The following is a 19,245-nucleotide window of genomic DNA, read 5'->3' as shown; positions in this document are numbered from 1 at the left end:
GTTTTACCAGTAGAGTGTGGGGTGATGTGATGATGCGCATGCAGGTTACTCCTGGACGTTGACCCCGGAGCGCAACTTCCGGTGTAGAAATACATTGGGTAGAAAACACTTCACTCTCAAGACGGCAATTTGGTCGTTTTATAAAAGCTACACAAACTGAAAAAAGCAACACAGATGAAGTGAACATTAAGAAAGAACAATGTTTGAAGTTAGTGGTGTTGTTTAATCTTTACAATTCCAATACATTTTATAAATACAAAATAGCAACACTACTAAACTTCCACCAATTACAGGGCACTTTCACTGTGATAGTACCGGTTTTTAAATAGTTCAATGAAGTTACTATTAATTATGTTGTTTATACTTTGCCTCCATCATTTTCTTTATACGTTTTGATTTGGTGATATAGTTCTAACTCGGTTGCTGTAATGCGAATTCCCCATTAATAAAGTACTATATGTATATCTCACAGAAAGCCCTTGTCACCACAATGAAGGTCTCGTGTTTAATACAACAATTTGAGGACTGCCATGGAAGCAGCGTTAGCATTAAACAATAAAAGTTACACTTTGCGTGTACCGCAAACTACAGTCACTGCACGCACACAAATATACATTTCTATCTATTACACCCGGATCTAGGAAGGTGTCGTTGTAGAGAACCAATCAGATTCAAGAGCAGTTAAGTGGGCGGGTTCAGAGGGCCTATAGGAGGGGCGGGTCCCGAAAGTTGCTCTGTTTATACATCCACGATGAAGCGGCACCGGCAGGCAGAAACCCAGCTTCAGCCCGCTGCTAACTGTCTTGTGTGTGTCAGTAGCTCGCCGGTGCTCGTGTCCGGAACAAGACCGATAGTTCACGTGCGTTTTGTTCTCATAAAACACTACACAGTTATACAATCACTCTTTTACCCCACGATTGTCACAAAAATAAAGCTGCAAGACAAAGCTCCACGTGTCCCAACATGTGAGAACAGAAATGGAGAGAGCCCATTTTTGGCTCAATGTTAAATTAGTCACCAACGTAGTAATGCATTGTTTTATTGTGCAACCTCACTGGCACCTCACTGGCAACTCACTGGGCACTCACTGGCAACTCACTGGCACCTCAGTCAGTGGCAAGTCTGTGGCAAGTGCCACAGACTTGCATAGATAATGTATTTTTAGACTTACTTAAAATATGTCTGATATTGCTGTACAATACTGCTGTACTATATTGAATATTGTTTTGCTACTACTACGTTTCACTGTAATATATAACACTTATATACCATGATATGTATAATGTACCGCCTTTCTTTAATAATAAAATATATAATTATTTTTTACCATGTCATACTGTTATACCTCCATGAAATTCTCCTTTGAGGAGATGCCACTGTTAGTCTAAAGTTTAAGCACTGGCACTCAGTGACACTTGCCGGCACTTGCCATCAGTTGCCAGCAGTTGCCAGCAGTTGCCAGCAGATGCCACTACTAGTCAAAAAGTGCCACTACTAGTTAAAAGTGCCACTACTCAAAAAGTGCCAGCAGACGGAGGGTCGGCCGCAGTGACGAGTCTGCGACGATTTAGTGACAAGCTTCACTGAAGTGCCCGGACAGCGGAAGAAATCACTTTCATGATCACAGAATGGAGGAGCTGCGGTTTAGCTAGATAGATAGATAGATAGATAGATAGATAGCTAAAATAGCTAGATACACAGATGGATATATATATATATATATAGTGTCTTTTTGTAGACACTTACTTACAATATGCGATAGTGCTGTACATTACTGCTGTACTATATTTAATATTGTTTTGCTTCTACTACGTTTCACTTCGTAATATATTGTAGCGACCCTGTGAAGTGGCTGTCAATCAAAGTGTGGCACCGTGCGTGCTGGTCGAGGGGGCGTGCCTGTGATTGGCGGAGTAGAGGGGAGGCGGGGTTAACCTGTCGGAAAACGGGAGTTAAGGGTGGTTGACGGGAACCGTTGTTGTTGACTTTCGACCTGCTAAGCTGAGAGGAACACGCTGTATGTGTTGGTGGATGCCCAATAAAGGGAGGATTAATAACGTCGTCCGTCTCCGTGTCATCAGTGCCATAACGTCCGAGGCGTTACAATATCATGGTATATAACTGTAATAGATTACGAAGGGAAGCGTAGTAGTAGCAAAACTATATTAAATATAGTACAGCAGTAATGTACAGCACTATCTTATTGCATATTGTCAGTAGTGTCTACAAGACACTAATATATATATATATATATTAATTAGTGTCTTTTTTATATATATACACACACATCCATCTGTGTATCTAGCTATTTTAGCTATCTATCTATCTAGCTAAACCGCAGCTCCTCCATTCTGTGATCATGAAAGTGATTTCTCCCGCTGTCCGGGCACTTCAGTGAAGCTTGTCTCTAAATCGTCGCGCCGACCTCCGTCTGCTGGCACTTTTGACTAGTAGTGGCACTTTACAGTAGTGGCACTTTTTAACAGTAGTGGCACTTTTTTACTAGTAGTGGCATTTGCTGGCAACTTCTCTCAACTGCTGGCAACTGATGGCAAGTGCGGCAAGTGTCACTGAGTGCCAGTGCTTAAACTTTAGACTAACAGTGGCATCTCCTCAAAGGAGAATTTCATGGAGGTATAACAGTATGACATGGTAAAAAAAATAATTATATATTTTTTATTATTAAAGAAAGGCGGGTACATTATACATATCATGGTATATAAGTGTTATATATTATGAAGTGAAACGTAGTAGCAAAAACAATATTCAATATAGTACAGCAGTATTGTACAGCAATATCGTATTGCATATTGTAAGTAAGTCTAAAAAAATACATTATCTATGCAAGTCTGTGGCACTTGCCACAGACTTGCCAGTGAGGTGCCAGTGAGGTGCCAGTGAGTTGCCAGTGAGGTGCCAGTGAGGTGCCAGTGAGTTGCCAGTGAGGTGCCAGTGAGTTGTCGCTGAGTACTGGCACCGAGCGGCACTTGCCACAGACTTGCCACTGAGGTGCCACTGAGTGCCAGCGTCGCTAGGGGGATCTCGCCCCTACTGACAGAAATCAGCCCATTTTTGGCTCAATGTTAAATTAGTCACCAACGTAGTGATGCATTGTTTTATTGTGCAACAAAAAAACAGACATGTTGTTGAGTTCAGTAAAGTTAGAAAGATATTCACAGATTCGGACTTCCCGGCTCAATAGCTCTCTGACGAAACGGAGTTAAAGCACAAAAAACACCTCTCTGTGATCGTAGTGATGTCGACAACAAGCTACAACCTTCATTTTATCAAAAAAAGCCGGTCTCCGAGATCGATAAATAACGTTGGTCTCAATGTGCGATCAGATGTGAGACCTAAGCCCAGGGACCGTCTGCAAAAAGCAATCCAGGAAAAACATATTCCAAAAATATTCAATATATCCACTGAAAGATTGTGAAGGCTGACATAACTTATACCATACGTCAAATGGCCACCCTGTGTTGTACTACAGCTGTTTTTTTTGAAGAAACTCATCTTAAATAATTATTATGAATTATATTTAATATTTTATGGGAAAAAACTTCAATAGCTTCACTGTTATCAAGTGTTGGATGAAACCATTAATTTCCCACATCAATGGGCTCCACATAGGTGGACTACACCTCTTACTTTGGAGAAATGTGTTTTTGAAAAATTATTATGAATTTTTTCAGATTTTATGGGAACAAATCTTCAATAGCTTCATTATTATCAAGTGTAGAGTGAAATCATTCTGTATCTACATCAATGGGCTCCACATGAGTGGACTACACCTATGATTTTGAAGAAAAAAGATTTAGAATAATTATTATGAATATTTTGTCATAATTTATGGAAACAATCTTCAATAGCGTCACTGTTATCAAGTGTAGAGTGAAATCATTCAATATCTACATCAATGGGCTCCACATGAGTGGACTACACCTCTTACTTTGGAGAAATGTGTTTTTGAATAATTATTATGAATATTTTGTCATTTATGGAAACAATCTTCAATAGCAGCAAGGAGCAGATGAATGATTTGACCAGCCGCTCAAAGCACTTCATGATCACAGAGGTCAGTGCTACCGGGCGGTAGTCATTCAAGCAGGTGACCTTGGTGATCTTGGGCACAGGGACGATGGTGGTCCGTTTGAAGCATGTGGGGAGTACAGACAGCTGGGAGAGGTTGAAGATGTCGCTGAAGACCCCCGCTAGCTGGTCAGCGCAACCCCTGAGGGCCCTACCTGATATGCCATCCGGGCCAGGTGCCTTGCGAGGGTTGATCTTATTGAAGCAGCGCCTCACCTCTGCTACAGTTATAGTAGGCACACCACTGGTTGGGCCCTCAGGTAGCTCCGCTGCAGGGGGGTCACTGTCCCTCTCAAAACGAGCGTAAAAAGCATTCAGCTCGTCTGGAAGAAGGACAGAGGACTGGGTCTCACTGCAGCCCCTCCCCTTGTAGTCTGTAATGGCTCTTAATCCACTCCACATGCGCCTGGGGTCAGAGCCATGGTAGCTAGACTCAGGGCTCTCAAGTCTCACGCATTGAGCGTGAGACTCACGCATTTCGGTCTTATCTCACGCACTCCCGCCACACATCGAATTCCTCACGAAAAAAACCTCCGGCTATTTAATGCTTGAATGCAGGGGTGCTCAGCCGATCGATTGTTCCGCTGCAGAGCTCCGACGCCGCGGCGCATTCTGCGCATTGGGATGGAGCAAAAAGTCTAGCACCACAACAACTCTCTGTATCGGGTGCTGATGGAAATCTCACGCTTGCCTGTCTTCAAAACTTGAGAGCCCTGTAGACTCCACCTTGCTCCTGTATGTCCTCTTTGCAGCTTTGATGGCCCTCAAAAGGTCGTATCTGGACTTCCTGTACTGATCAGGATCCCCGGAGTTAAAGGCAGCAGACCGGGCTCTAAGGTGGGTCCGGACCGCGGCGTCAACCCAGGGCTTCTGATTAGGGAAAGACCGGACAGTCTTCTTCGGGACTTGCTGCGCCCACGTATTTCAGAGGAGTTCCGTTACGTGTGACTCAATTTGCATATGCAACACGTCGTTAGAAAGCCGTAAGTCTCCTCTCGAGTCGACGAAGGGATTGACAAGTCTAACCTAACTGTTACTAATAAAATGTAGTCAAACAAAAACGGAGCAAATCACCGAGTTCATGGCCTGGCAAAGACAGCGCGGTCTCCTGGCTTCAACACGTTACTGTCAGGGAAGACACAGCGCACCAAAAAAAAAGTTTTTTTGTAAAACTTTTTAACTTTTCTGATTCCGCTAGCTCTTTGCTAAATTCCGCTAGTACTTCCGCTAATACCTCCGCTAATACATCTACTTATAAAGTGTATTCTGTACGTTTTCTCCGTCGAAATGTTGCAAGACCCGACTTGCTGCATTTATCGCGACTTTAGACATTGTGTGTTTGGGCTCCTCTTGTGAAAAATTATTAAGAAATAAAAGAAAATGTATATGTTCTTTGCAAAGATGAGGATGTGTTGAATGCTGGGATACCAAACATGCCCATGTTTATTGACGTGGTCTGCGTGAGCAAGCCGTTTAAAGGGAAGGGGAGGGTCTTAAGGACGCCGGCGTCCTCAGTGGAGTGGAAGAGGTTAAATAGGAACTCCACCTGAACGCCAGTCGAAATTGCGGTGCAACTGCAGTTATGATCCAGTAGATGGCGGCCGAGGCCATTAGTCAAATCTCTTGGTGAAGTATGTAAAGCAGAAGATCGAATGGTCCAGACAAGCAAGGCCTAGTGGAAGTGGTAGCCAGACACGTGCACAGATAGAGCCCTAGTGGTGCTCAAGCACCAGCCCCTTTGCCCTGGATGAGTAAAGTGCCCTTTTTGCTGGAGACACATTTTTTTTATTCATCCGTATTTAAGAATAAACGTTACTCTTTCTGTCATCAAGTCCCCCCAAATGTGTTTTAATATCCGACGGGGCATTTATTTGAGTTCTTGTGAGAATTTCGCCTTGACCCGCTCCCCCCCCCCCCCCTCCTCTTCCTCCACTTCCTCCTCCGCGCAGTGCTCCTCGCGCCACCAAACTGGTGCACCTCCTTCTCCTCTGACCCGCAGCACCAGACCAACAGGTCATGACGGTGTTTGTCCCCTGACGTTGTTTTGTGATAAATCAACCACAACATTAGCGCTGCTGAAAACATGATGTCACAACTGGTCCGACGGTTCCTAAACAAATAAACAAACAAAAACTCCGTGATTTCAAAGCCTCGTCCAGCTGTTTACTGACGTTAGTTATGTTTAGAGAATAGAGAGAGGGAGAGAGAGAGAGAGAGAGAGAGAGAGAGAGAGAGAGAGAGAGAGAGAGGAGAGAGAGAAAAGAGAGAGAGAGAGAATTCTTATTCCGTTCTATTCAATGGCATCTTATATCAATCTCTCTCTTCCTCATGTCATGCATCTTAGATATTTCTCACCATCTCATACCTTAATTTAAGGCTACTCACCACTGTTGCTCTCCCTATCCCTGTGTTGCTCTGTATCACTGTTGGTTGGACTCATCCCATCACAAGTCATAATTATAAGCTATCCTCCTTATTTATTCTTTCATATCTTTGGGTCTCTAATTCAGCTGAAAAATCCTGGAAAAAACCATCTGGAACTCTGTGACCTCTGCTCAAGACCTCCTCTTGCTCTCCGTCCTCTCCGTCCCTTGGTCCGTTTGAAAAGAGAGAAAAAGGGTTTTAAGTTCCTGCAATTTGCTGCTTGCTGCAGACAGACCTGGGGGGGAGCGGTCTCCGTGTCTTTTTAAAAAAAATTGAAAATATTATTGAAAATATTGGAGGAAATCGATCTGTCGATGTTTTTTATGTATGTATGTGTGTGGTGTGTGAGTGTGGTTGTTTTAGAGACTTAGTTTTGTTTGGTTCATGCTGTGATTTATTTTTTTTTTTTATATTGTCTGTCACTGTTTTATGTTTTATGTTTATGTTGTATTGTTTTTTGTGTGTGTGGTGATGCTGCTGCTGTCTTGGCCAGGAAACTCTTGTAAAGGAGATTTTTAATCTCAATGAGGCATTTCCTGGTTTTTTTTAAACAGGGGCTAGTCTAGGATTTGCGTGGCCAGACTGAAAAAAAATTATACGGCCTCTCTTGTTCAGAGGGCCGGGCCAAATGTGGAGGCGGGCCGTATCTGGAGGACCACTGCTCTTGGCTGTTGATGTCTATCAATATCGCTCATTTTGAAAATGACGTAAGAGGGCAATACGGATCCGTATCTGACTAGCGAGGAGGGCAATATGTGGCTGGCATGACGCCCATTAGCCAATCAGAATGCTTGTACTGTTGTTGCTATATAATAATTCATCTTTATTCATAAAGAAAATGTAAGCTAGCTGTCTGATGCTGCCAGAGGAGACGCAGGTTGAGGACAGCTTCATCAGTGTATTGCTGCTTATGCTTCAACTCTGTCAGAATTTTTTTTTGGCAATGGGTGCCCTTTTTTTTGGTTTGAGCACCTGCCCCCCAAAATGTCTGTGCACGTGCCTGCTTGTGTTGTTACTTTACTGTAAATTAAAACTATTTTAGCTGAGCTGTGTTGTTCGTTTTCTATAAGATTGATCGTTGTAAGACTGGAACAGACAAAACAAAGAGAAAACACATAAAACAATGATGCACAAGGATAGCATGACACCGAGAGCTAGCATAGTTTAGCTCCTATTTTCTGGCTGTGAATTCTCGTGACATTTATATACATACTTTCAAATATGTCTAAACAGCATTTATACAACACAAAAAAGATTATCTCTCTCTCTCACTCAAACATGACATCAGTAAACAGCTGCAAGGCTTTGAAATCATGGATTTCTGAGTATTTGTTTGTTGAATTTTTTAGGAAACGTCGACCAGTTGTGACGTCATGTTTTCAGCAGCGCTAATGTTGTGGTTGATTTATCACAAAACAACGTCAGGGGACAAACAGCGTCATGACCTGTGTGTCTGGTGCTGCGGGTCAGAGGAGAAGGAGGTGCACCAGTTTGGTGGCGCGAGGAAACCTGCGCGAGCCCTGAGGGCTCGATCACACCAGACGCGACTCTAAAAAACGCAGCCGCACCAAAAACGCCTTGTCAAAAACCTGGCCGAGTGTGACATTGATGAGCGGCGCGCCTCTGCGCCTCGCGCTTAAAGTTCAGAATATTTTAACTTTTAACCGCCCCTGAAAAACGCAAAAAAACAGCGCCGCGTGGCGTTTAAAAGGCGCGTCTGAAAGTCGCGCATAGGGAATCAATGGTTTTGCGGGCTACGCGTTTTTGAGTGGCGCGTCTGGTGTGATCGAGCCCTTAAGTGGAGGAGGAGGAGGAGGAGGGAGGGGCGCGGCGGGGGCAGGGGGGCTCGTGAGCGCCGCGGAGCATGTCGGGGCGAAATTCTCACAAGAACTCAAATAAATGCCCCGTCGGATATCAAATCACATTTGGGGGGAGTTTACTTTTATTCTTAAATACTGATGAATGAAAAAAAAGTGTCTCCAGCAAAAAGGGCACTTTTCTCATCCAGGGCAAAAGGGCTGGTGCTTGAGCACCACTAGGGCTCTATCTGTGCACATGCCTGAACACAAGTGATCCAAACTATAGTTTCTCCTCTTCATCACTTTCAAGAACACATTTTCGCTGCTTCTGAATTTCTTCTTGGCTGTTGATGACGATCAATATCGCTCATTTTGAAAATGAGGTCAGAGGGCAATACGGATCTGTATCAGACAGGCGAGGAGGGCAATACGTGGCTGGCATGACGACCCATTATCCAATCAGAACGCTTGTACTGTTGCTATATAATAATTCATCTTTATTCATAAAGAAAATGTAAGTTAGCGGTCTAATTCTGCCCAGAGGAAACGCAGGTCGAGGACAGCATCATTGGTGTTATGCTTCAACTTTGTCCGAATTTTTTTTTTGGCAATGGGTGCCCTTTTCTTTAGGTTTTAGCACCTGCCCCCCAAAATGTCTGTGCACGTGCCTGGTGGTAGCATTATGTATTCTATCAAATTGGGTTATTATAACTATATAAATAAAATATCTACACATTTTTTTGGTGTATATTTAATTAGTTTGACCCTGTGAGGTAAGGACAAGGTTGATATAGGGGCGATGCGTTAAGGAAGGGATACAATTTAATTCTATGCCAAATAACAATGTTGCGTTTATTCCATGCATAGAACCGTGGGCCGACGTGAGTCATACTTGCCACGAAAATAGTTTGCACAGTCTACCAACAGAACTACTCCACAGCGTGAGGTTTGATCCTGTTTAACCATATGAATGCATACATTTGGTGAGCAAATCCACAATACAACTGGCAACGCTCAGAGGAAGTTCTCACTGATCCCCATTGACCTTCACTTTCTACATCAGCACTGTTTCGAAAGCCCCGCAAGACACTGTAGTGCTTTATTCATAACGCATGCAGGCTTTTTGATGATAACCTTGTGAATAGCATTATTCATACTGTATGCTACAAATGACTATCATCTCGTGTCTTAAAGCCATCTGTGTTGACATTTCTTATCTCTGCACTTATACTTTCAGAGGCGATTTAGAGCACCAATATGCAGAGTGTTCTCCCAGGAATATGTGATGCATCATGTTGCTTTGACACTGCGTTATGATTAATTTAAAAAATTCATATCAGATCTGAGGAGAAAAAATATTGCTCGTCTTGACACGTCCCAGATCAACTATACATGGGCAGCACAACGGGTGGTGGAGATATTATCACGATACAACACATTCCGTGCAAGTTAATAGTTTCATGCCACGTGAGATCACTGTCACACCTCTGAAAAACTCTCCTCTGCTTTTGGTGCCTCTCTCCCCGCATGCGCAAACCCCCAACACTCTCCAGTGCTGCACGGGGAAGCTTTCTGCTGTCTGCAAAAAAGTTTGCAGTTGACCTCCTCGACACATTTTTGAGCCAGTGGAGATGTTCATTGGCCTGAACGCTCAGCCGAGGAGAAAATGAACACAATAGAGGTTTGACAGGAGCCCAGCACAGTGTGTGGTGGGAGGGCTCTTGGATCAATCTTTCTTCCTGGGAGAGCGCCTGACTTTCTGAGACCAAGTGTCTTTGAGTACCTTGATAAGCGCTGTATGTATTTACGCATTATTATTCATCAATATTATTACCATCAGCTACAATGGGAAAGGGGACAGTTTTGCTTTGGAGTTCCATGTGTCATTATCGAAGAATGAGCACAAAGATATTTTAGATTAGCTAGTCTTTTTCTCCCCATAAATAGTCAAGTCGAACAGATTTAGTTCTTTTATTAATTCACAAGTGATGGTATTAGTATTGCAAATATTACAACCGTCTGTGAGACATTTGAGGTTTCCATTGGGGCCTTTGATTAATTTGCATAGCCTGTGGTTTATGTTAAGGCAGATAGAAAACTATAAGGCCCTCTTATTACTCGGTGTGTGTGAGAGGTCTCCCCACAGTATCCATTGTTATAATGAACTCAACTTTGCATCAACCATCTCTTTTGCATGCAGCTACATGTGTTTACTTGAGTGGACTACAGCCTCTTTGTCTCAGTGACATGACCTTTGTCACAATGTACCACGACTCCCTAATGCCTTCTATAGTCTACACAGCAGGGTTTCATTGCTGTCCCCCTGAAACTCAGGTGGGTCGTTGTTCTCTCCGCCCTGAATCAACCACGTTATCCTGTCATAAACACAGTAAATGTGGAACTCAAAGATATCTTAATGATTTCTTCTGGAGGCCTACTGAAGCCATTCCTTATGTCTTCACCATATACAATTAAGATAAAAACTCTTCTTTGAGAGCCCTCTAATTTAAAATCATGCACGTCCACTGTTGACATGAACACATGTGAGCAAATCTAAAAGCTAAAGTGTGTGGAAAAGGTCATACACTTCTTAATTCCTGAGAGATACTTTCAAAGCACCTTGCATCGGCCACACGAGTCAATGTTAATTTCTGTATTCCAAAAAGTATTATTTTTTTCTGGTGCAGCTTGAGCGGATGTACGAGCAGTGGGATTAGCAACTCAAGTGTAACTTTGCTGTCACAAGCAGATATGTTTTGGGAATTGCCCCAGCAAGCAATGAGCTGCAGTCATGCATATGGAATGAAGTGCACAGGACCGTTCATTCACCACTATTGCTCAGCCACCATTGCTATGCCAAGGGCCCAGAACCACTTCCAGCTCCCTCTCCAACAAACAATACAATAAAGCAGCAACTACTGAAATTAAATGTTTTAGTGACACACACAAAAATAAAAGAGGTAATTATTGGGTTGAGATGGAGTAGTGCTCAGATCCAACACCATTACTTCAGAACTAAGATCATTTGTTTCACAGAGATGTTTGCCTGATGATGCAGTTGACTTCCAGTGCCTTTTAAAGTGGCAGAACGATGACAAGGCAGAGTGAGTCATATGGTTAGAAGGGCAGCCAGGGCCAAGGCACAATACTTCTACACGACAGAAACACACACCGGAGAATGAATGGCAAAGCCAGAGCAGGTACAACAAAGGTGGACCTTGCCAAAACAGTATTCGGAGGTACAAAAGAAACCAAAAGCTCAATTAAGTGACATTTGTTTCAAGGATTAGGTCTGACGACCAGAGAGACCCCAATCCCACGCTGGATGAGCTGGTTTAATTAAATCCAGCATCCAATCCAACTCAGGACACATCTATAATACATGTGTCCATCTGTTGACGAGAAGCATTCCCACAGACAGGGTCAGGACCCACAGGGTGTCACAGGAGATTAAATTAGGGTCGCTAAAGACATTTGCTGAATTTCATTGTCCTTTTATTCAACATTTATATCTGCAGTACACTTTTAAGCCACAAGAGTGAGCGTGGATTTTCTGATTATTACAGGCAACATAAACAGGTCTCATCTGGTGGCTCCACCGAAAGGTGTTTTTTTGTAACAGCAACAGTTTAATACAGGAATTGGAGCTTTTGATTCTGGGTGCCTGTTAAATGGAAGGTGAACAGTTTTAATACCAATTTTGCAATTTGGAAACTACTGATTATTAGGATCCAAGCAACTGACAAAGTCAGTCTGAGAGAACGCTATTGAAATTGTTAGGATTTTTATTATTATTCCTATTCTGATTTAAATTTTTGAACATCGGGCACATATTAGGGGTACTTGCCAGCCTCAAAAACTCACCAAATGTGACAAGCTTGTAAGGCTTGGTGAAAATGTCCATCTAATATAGTTGTCAAATTTGTGTTTGAGAACTGCGCCCCCTCAAAGTTTGATCGGCGACGCCCCTCTCCCAGAATGTCCATTTGACAAGAGATTGTTGGCACAGGTCCATCTCCACCTGCTCTACAAAAAAGCCTCTCAGACCCCTAAGCTCCGCCCATTTAGATTCTCCGCCATTTAGAATTTTGTAAAAAACATAATTGGCCACTTCCCCTACACCCTGAGTCCGATTCATACCAAACTTTCTGTTGATCATGATTGAAGCTATATCACCTACTATGTATCAAATGTTTTTTGATATCTCATTGTGTTAACATTATATGGCCCAATGAACCTCTTAGGGGTGCTTCTTGTTTTTCAATGTTCATAACTTCAACACCATTGCGACTATTCACTCCAAACTTGCATTATATGTGCACATTGCATCCTGTTACATGCATAATAGGGAGCAATACCATAATTGGTCAAAGTTGGGCGTTTTGGGCGAATTTGTCATTTTTTGCCGTTATACATTTATGGATTTCTCCCACAAAACTTGCCTGAATCGACTTCACTCTTATTCAAGGATGATTTAAAGGCTTTAAAGATGAATGGGGAGGTGAATGGTAACTTTTCATGTCAGAATCGTGACGTTATGTGGAACCCAATAAACGCCCTCTTTCTGTAATTTGTTACGTGATAGACTATTGCCTAAACTGATCCAATCCTTCCAAAAAAAAATTATGCAGGATGCCAGTCAAGGCATGAACACATTTACACATTTACACTTTGTGGTGTGGACCCTTATACAGTCTTCTAAAGTGTTAAAATCAAATCTGAGAGTGTTAATTTGGCTCTGCTGAATTTGCTGTGTACCAGTGTTTCCCCTACCATTATAACAGGGTGGCGGCTCGCCACCCTGTTATAATGGGGCATCGTGCCCCATTGTAAGGGGGCATCGTGAAGGAGTTAAGTTTAGGGCACCAACGTGGCTAGCAGCGGCACTAGTCCCGCCCCCCTGAAGCTGTAAACATAGGGGAAACACTGTATACAATACCTTTGATCCAATTGTCTGCATACATATTGTATGTATCTTGTATACACTTGTTTTTGTGTTTGAATGAAATTAGTTAGACGACTATGGGTTGTGTTAATTTCAAGACAATCATGAAACATTCATGACAAAATCACAAATTGACACGATTGACCCGTTTTGTCCGGTGGTGAGACAGCAGAGGTAAATATAAGAGTAGACATCTGCATCTTTAATGTGCAACATCTACAATACTAAATAATATAAACATGTTAAGAAAATGTGAACAACATCTTTATTTAAATTGTGAAAAAAATACACACCGAAGACTCTTTTCTTAAGTGCCGGTAAAAAGTTAAAGTTTAAAAAAAAAAAAATCCTGAGTTTCCCCTTAAAGTCAACAGTGTGGCCTTGGTACATCAACACAATGTGAAATAGTGAACAGGTGGTTTACAGTTTCCTCATGACAAGCAACATATGCACACCATCGTACAGAATAAAGCAATACAAATGTGGTTTTTTTCATATTTAAAGCACACCGATAATTGGTCGACTTTGTGAATTTTGCATAGCTCATTCTCCCCAAAGGATTTCTAATTGGCAAGATACAACTCCCAGTAAGCATTGATTTTATATGTTTGCAAGTCAAAAGACATCCCGATGTGCATACATCAGCACACAACAGTTATTTGAGGACCTGCTTCACTCTGACCTAGAGTAAATTCAATGAAGCGTTAAAACAAATGTTTGGGTATGTTTTGACCTGCAAGTCCCTACATCTGTGTTTATTAGGCCGATGATCATATAATGACAAGTTAAAAAAGCAGCAACACATGCAGTTTCTGACAAACTACTTATTTTAGGTGATAATCACGTGCAACGTCATACACCTTTCTGTGTCCATCACACTGTATCCACCAGGTGCAGGATGAAAAACAACATATACGGTAAGAGAGTGTAGTGTGGACAAAGTGGAGTCCGCTAGGTTACGTGCCTTAAATGTTCTTTGCTGGTGAAGTCTCCTGCTTGGCCTTGATTTGGTGACTGTGTTTCTCAGGCACTAAACTGGACTCTCTGCTCCCTGACTTGGACACATCGCATTGCGAGTTTGAAGAGCCAGGCGATCTGGTTGGAAGTGGGCTTTGGCTTGGGGTGACGGGGCCAGGGATCTGATAAGGGCTGAATCGCAACCAAGGCCGAGAGCTGCGGAAGCAGGAGCTTCTGGCCAGTGTCGGGGTTGCCGAACAGGTGGGGAGAGCCGGTGCTGCCATGTAGCCGTACGGATAGGAGAACAGTCCTCCAAAGGGTGACAGTGACATTCCCTGCACAAAAGAAAACAATGGTTAATTTTACTCACGCCATAATTTTTATGATGTTCCTACAATTTCATGCACAGCAGCGTCACAGGCTGCATGTCTGTGAGATGTGAGTTCAGAGGGGTGATTCTACAGAGAAAAGGCAAAAAAAAAATTTTACCGGCAATCCTCTTAAAAAAATTTCAAATCAGCCTCCCATTCCCTCCAACCTGACTGGCCAACTAGCTCTCCCTGTCTTGATCCAAAGAGGGACATCTTTCCACTCAATGATATCACATGATTTTTATGATATTCATTTTTTTACTTCTTTTACATTGACACACACATTGTTCTTTCATCAGAGGAATATTGGATGGAAGGTTCCTAAGACCACCCCTGGTTGGGATACCTTTCATGGGCAGTCCCCTCTTCCGGTGTCTGTTTCACAAGGTGCATGAGAAATATGTGTGATTGTGATATAAGACCCATACCTGAGATGCTAGCATGTGCTGCGAAAAGTGAAACATGAAGGGAGATGTAGAGGCGAGGCCTCCGTTTTCTACCGCAGGCAAAGAAGACAACAGACGCCCCGTGACCTCCGGCTTCACCGACAACTGTCCCGGGTGAAACAACAAAGGTGCGCCAAGCTTGAGAAACTGTTGGCTGTGTGCACTTGAGAAATCCAAAGTCTGAAGGGGTGACGGGCTCTGCGTTTGCAGCATCATCGGTGGGACGCCATCTTTTGTCGAATAACTCTCCGCGGAGTACATGAGCTCTGAGGATCGAGCCATTGTCCCGTCTTTGCTGGTGTCCTGATTGCCGCTGCTCTTACTGAGAGCGGGCCGGTTCCACAGTATCCCATCACTCTTGCTCAAAGAAGACACATATTCACTCCTGGAACGGCCGGCTTCAGCAATGCCCTCATCGTGTTGGTCAACATCGGAATCACTTTCAATGTTGTCGTCATCTGTGGAGAAACAAGTCGTTATGTTCATTCAATGTGTGCGCAGTAAAAAGAAAAAACAGCACATTTCTGCCTCGTTAGAGCTGTACATTATTATTAGAACACAGTGGGGGCTGAGATGACTCGGTTACATCTGGAAGCCATGAGCGAGAAAGCAGCTAATCCCCAAGGCGCCAATAAAGCTGATTCATTAAAGCAAAGCGATTTCTATTTTGCCAAATTGAGTCACACAGTGAATTGAGATTGAGAACAATCCACAAAGCCGTCTGACCACCTCATTTGTGCAAATGTGAAGTTGACCTTGAAAATAGGACAAAACAAAAATCCTAACTCAAGGTCAACATAGTAGCTGATGAAGACCATAATATGTGATTGAAAGCTCATGGAAAACTTTGTAGACCAAGAGTCCGTTTTGTTTCTGTCATACAGGAAGTACAGTAAGGATACAATATGTGGAACACCCAGCTCATAGTGAACTGCGGTTAATACTCCAAAATAAAAACACAAATTCACGGAGCACATTCTGACTTGACACAATAAAAAAGTACAGTTGTACAAGTAGTTGCCCACTGTCATTGATGAGGGTCATTGCATAATTGGAAGAAGATGTGGAGTTAGAGAGAAGTGATTTTATGAGACCTGTAGCCCGCTCCTCATCTGTGCTTGATGATAGCGGCTACATGCTACATTAGCATCCCAGTAACGCACCCAAATCCCCACCAAACCGTTGGTGTTTGAGTTGCGTCATGTCGATCCCAATTTCGACGAATTAAAATTGGATAAGAATGCAAGGCATACAAAAGATGATGATATATATAAATATATATATATATATATATATATACAGTATATATATATATATATTTTTACTGTTGCTGAAATCATGATTTGTTTGCTGCTTAAAGGTAATTCATCCATCCGCCCAAGATCCATCGTCTGTCCAGCTCAAAGCCTACAGGTTATTCAGTTGTTTGTTCATCATAAATTAACCCTGTCTTTGTTTACTGACTGCAATGTTTAACTGTCAGTTCACCCACCTTGACAAGTTGGTGTGGACATCAGAGGGCTGCTCACCAGTTCGCGAGGGGAATAAAACAGATCACTGGTACTGGGTTGTTCACATGAGTCATCAGAATCAGCACAGTCCAGGTCCACTTTGCCCTCATGCATTGAAGAAATGGTTACCAGCTTACTCCTGTGGAACACAAATTGAGATTAGCTCTGACATATGTATGTCCTTTAATATGATGATCATGCAAGCAAATACCTCTTTTCCCGCCTCCCATTTCCTGTGTCTCTGAATCCTTTGGCAAACGGATTGTTGTCGATTTTTAGCTGTGTAATCTTGTGGAGAAAAAAAGACACATCAGCAAGTTGATCATCGCAAGAATACAGCTTCCAATATCCATAAAGCTCACAATTATGTTGCTCTAATGAGGGCCCAGAGCCTCTTTTTTAGTCACTATATTATATTCTGTCAATTATAACCATAACATGTATACCTGTTAGTTTCCACACATCCCAATTTTTGTCATACACATAATATCAACATCCCACGCCAAATAGTTGCCGATGGTGCATTAGGTCTGCTGTGTTTGCATGTGAGGTTTAAGCGGTAGGAAGGGAAGGAGGTTTACCTTTTCATTCTGATATGCAGTGACAGCGATAAACTCCGTCTCCGGGAAAACATAAGTCTGGAAGGTGCTGTACGGGAGCTTCATTATGTCGTTGGTTCTCACAAGATGAAATCGGGGCTGGTATTTATGCATTGAATTCAAAATTGTCTGGAAAAAGAAAGAAAACAATTCAAACTTCAATGTGTTTGGAGAGTAAATGAAGTAATTTATTAGAATGGCACAGCATTGTACAGTTAGTCAAGTTATTGTGGAATAATTGATCTGTGATTTTAATTATAGTTTATTTAAAACATGGAATGTCAAAAATAAGTCCCATGTGCTGCAATAAAATATATTTAAAAAATAAATAAAATAATAATAATAATAAATAATAATTAAAAAAAATATATATATATAATGTAACATAAATATAGATAATGTCTACTCACAAATCCATGCTTATCCGAAATATTATTGGTGAGTTTAAGTTTATGAAAAGCCACGGGCTTGCTCATCCACTGTTCCCCTTTGGACGGGCTCTCCGGGTGGATGTACATGCGCTTTGGCATCTCCGGGTCAGCTTTTCCAGCCACCACCCAGCGGGAGTTGTGAAACTTGTAGCGGCAGTCATCCACCGCGACGATGTCCATCAGCAGGATGTACTTTGCGGTTTCCAGCAGCCCATCAAGCCTCACTTTGAACGCCGGAAACATCCTCCTGTGGCAGAGAATGAACGAAACGTCTGTAACTTTAGCATGCATGAGCTTCCCTTTGTTACAATCAAAAAGGTGAGAAGATATACACGTCTGATCAGAGTGCAAATCAATTTCGTTATTTTGTTCGTTATAGTAGTGAACCATGATTGTACTGGACCTCTGGATCAATAGTGAAGGGCCCTAATCTAAGTGACAATGTGTTGATTAATTTAAAATCATGAACAGACAAGACTGATAAATACTGGTCCCATATTAATAATGATAATAATATAAATAATAATGTAATAATTGGAATAATCATATTGGATCAAATAATAAAAGTATGCTATTTCAACACACACAGCTGTAATGACACTTCCAATATGCACATCGCAGTTCGCGTACCTTCCCGATTTGGTAATAACCATCTCCGTTCCCATTTTGTGAAACTCAGTCCATAATTTCTTTGAGTCCAGGGTGACTTTCGGGTCATCATCGAGCCCTTCCTCCGTCTGCAGGCTTGTGAAGGACTGCGGGGGAGCTGGCGGATGCGGCCGTCCCAGAGCTGCGCGCAGCCCTGCGTCAGGGACAGCCTGCTCCGACAGAGGCTGGGACAGGGAGGCGACGTCCGGGAACGCCAGCTCAGGGAAACACGAGGGCTGAGCGGCGCCGAGGAAGGCGGACAATGGCAAGGCACCTGGTTGATGAGTTTGGAAAGTGTGGTAAGCCATGGCAGCCGCTGCGGCGATTGGATCTTTCATCGGGGCATCCGATCTGACATGTCGACACTCTATGAAGTCTCAGCCCACATGCTGTAGCGGCTGTATAGCGCGCGTCGGCATCCAATTGCGACAGCCTTTTTGAGAGTTTGAGAGTTTTAGAGCATGCCCGAGAGACAAGAGGGAGGGGATGCAAATTCCCACTAGTCGATGCTAAGAGCAGGGCAGGACGGTGCTTTATTTGTCCGCTGATGGAGCCGCCAACGAGAGGGCAGCGCGCTTTGGGGCCATGCGCGAAGCTGCTTTCAAAACATGTAGCCTAATGGTCTTGAGGAATGAGGACCGAGAGAGTCAAAGACATGCGGTGAACGGTGCGCTGGAGTGAGCCAAATGTTTTTGACGTCGCTTCACAGTCGGTACCAATTACGGGGGGTGGGGGGAGGGGGGGGCGTGGTTTCAACCGCTCAGACTGGAGGGACATACCGGGATCTTAGTCGATTGGACAGCAGCGTGGATAAATACCCTTAATAAGTAGCCCACCATGAATGAATCATAATTAAAGTATACTATTAGTAATGAGACCAATACCGACTAACATCTAGGCTGACGACTGATCTTTTTAGCCCCGTTTTTTTTAATGATTTAGTACATTTTAGTTTGTTTTAAATATGTTAAATGCTAATAAGAATAATCGTAATCAGTTTCTCCAAATGACAAAAGTCAAACTGT

At 42.8% G+C, this 19,245-nt stretch overlaps 1 protein-coding gene across 1 annotated transcript; it reads right to left on the bottom strand.

Annotated features, from left to right (window-relative positions):
* Positions 1–13,504: 13,504 nt before the first annotated feature.
* Positions 13,505–18,558, bottom strand: LOC130190875 (T-box transcription factor TBX2b-like). The gene is made up of 7 exons (XM_056410467.1): positions 18,203–18,558; positions 17,552–17,819; positions 17,124–17,270; positions 16,754–16,830; positions 16,524–16,681; positions 15,014–15,489; positions 13,505–14,549 (listed from the first exon to the last, which is right to left on the bottom strand). Exons 1-7 carry the CDS (start codon positions 18,556–18,558, stop codon positions 14,223–14,225), a joined length of 1,809 nt encoding a protein of 602 aa, XP_056266442.1. The 3' UTR covers positions 13,505–14,222.
* Between the last annotated feature and the right edge of the window lie 687 nt (positions 18,559–19,245).

Source organism: Pseudoliparis swirei, chromosome 3, assembly GCF_029220125.1.
Source record: "Pseudoliparis swirei isolate HS2019 ecotype Mariana Trench chromosome 3, NWPU_hadal_v1, whole genome shotgun sequence".
NCBI lineage: Eukaryota > Metazoa > Chordata > Actinopteri > Perciformes > Liparidae > Pseudoliparis > Pseudoliparis swirei.
This window is presented reverse-complemented; position numbering and strand designations above follow the sequence as displayed.

Coding starts and splice junctions, on each gene's coding strand:
- LOC130190875 (XM_056410467.1), bottom strand. CDS start 18,558: ATGAAAGATCCAATCGCCGCAGCGGCTGCCATGGCTTACCACACTTTC. Junction 17,820..18,202: donor GTTATTACCAAATCGGGAAG/GTACGCGAACTG, acceptor TCTCTGCCACAG/GAGGATGTTTCCGGCGTTCA. Junction 17,271..17,551: donor TTTCGGATAAGCATGGATTT/GTGAGTAGACAT, acceptor TTCTTTTTCCAG/ACAATTTTGAATTCAATGCA.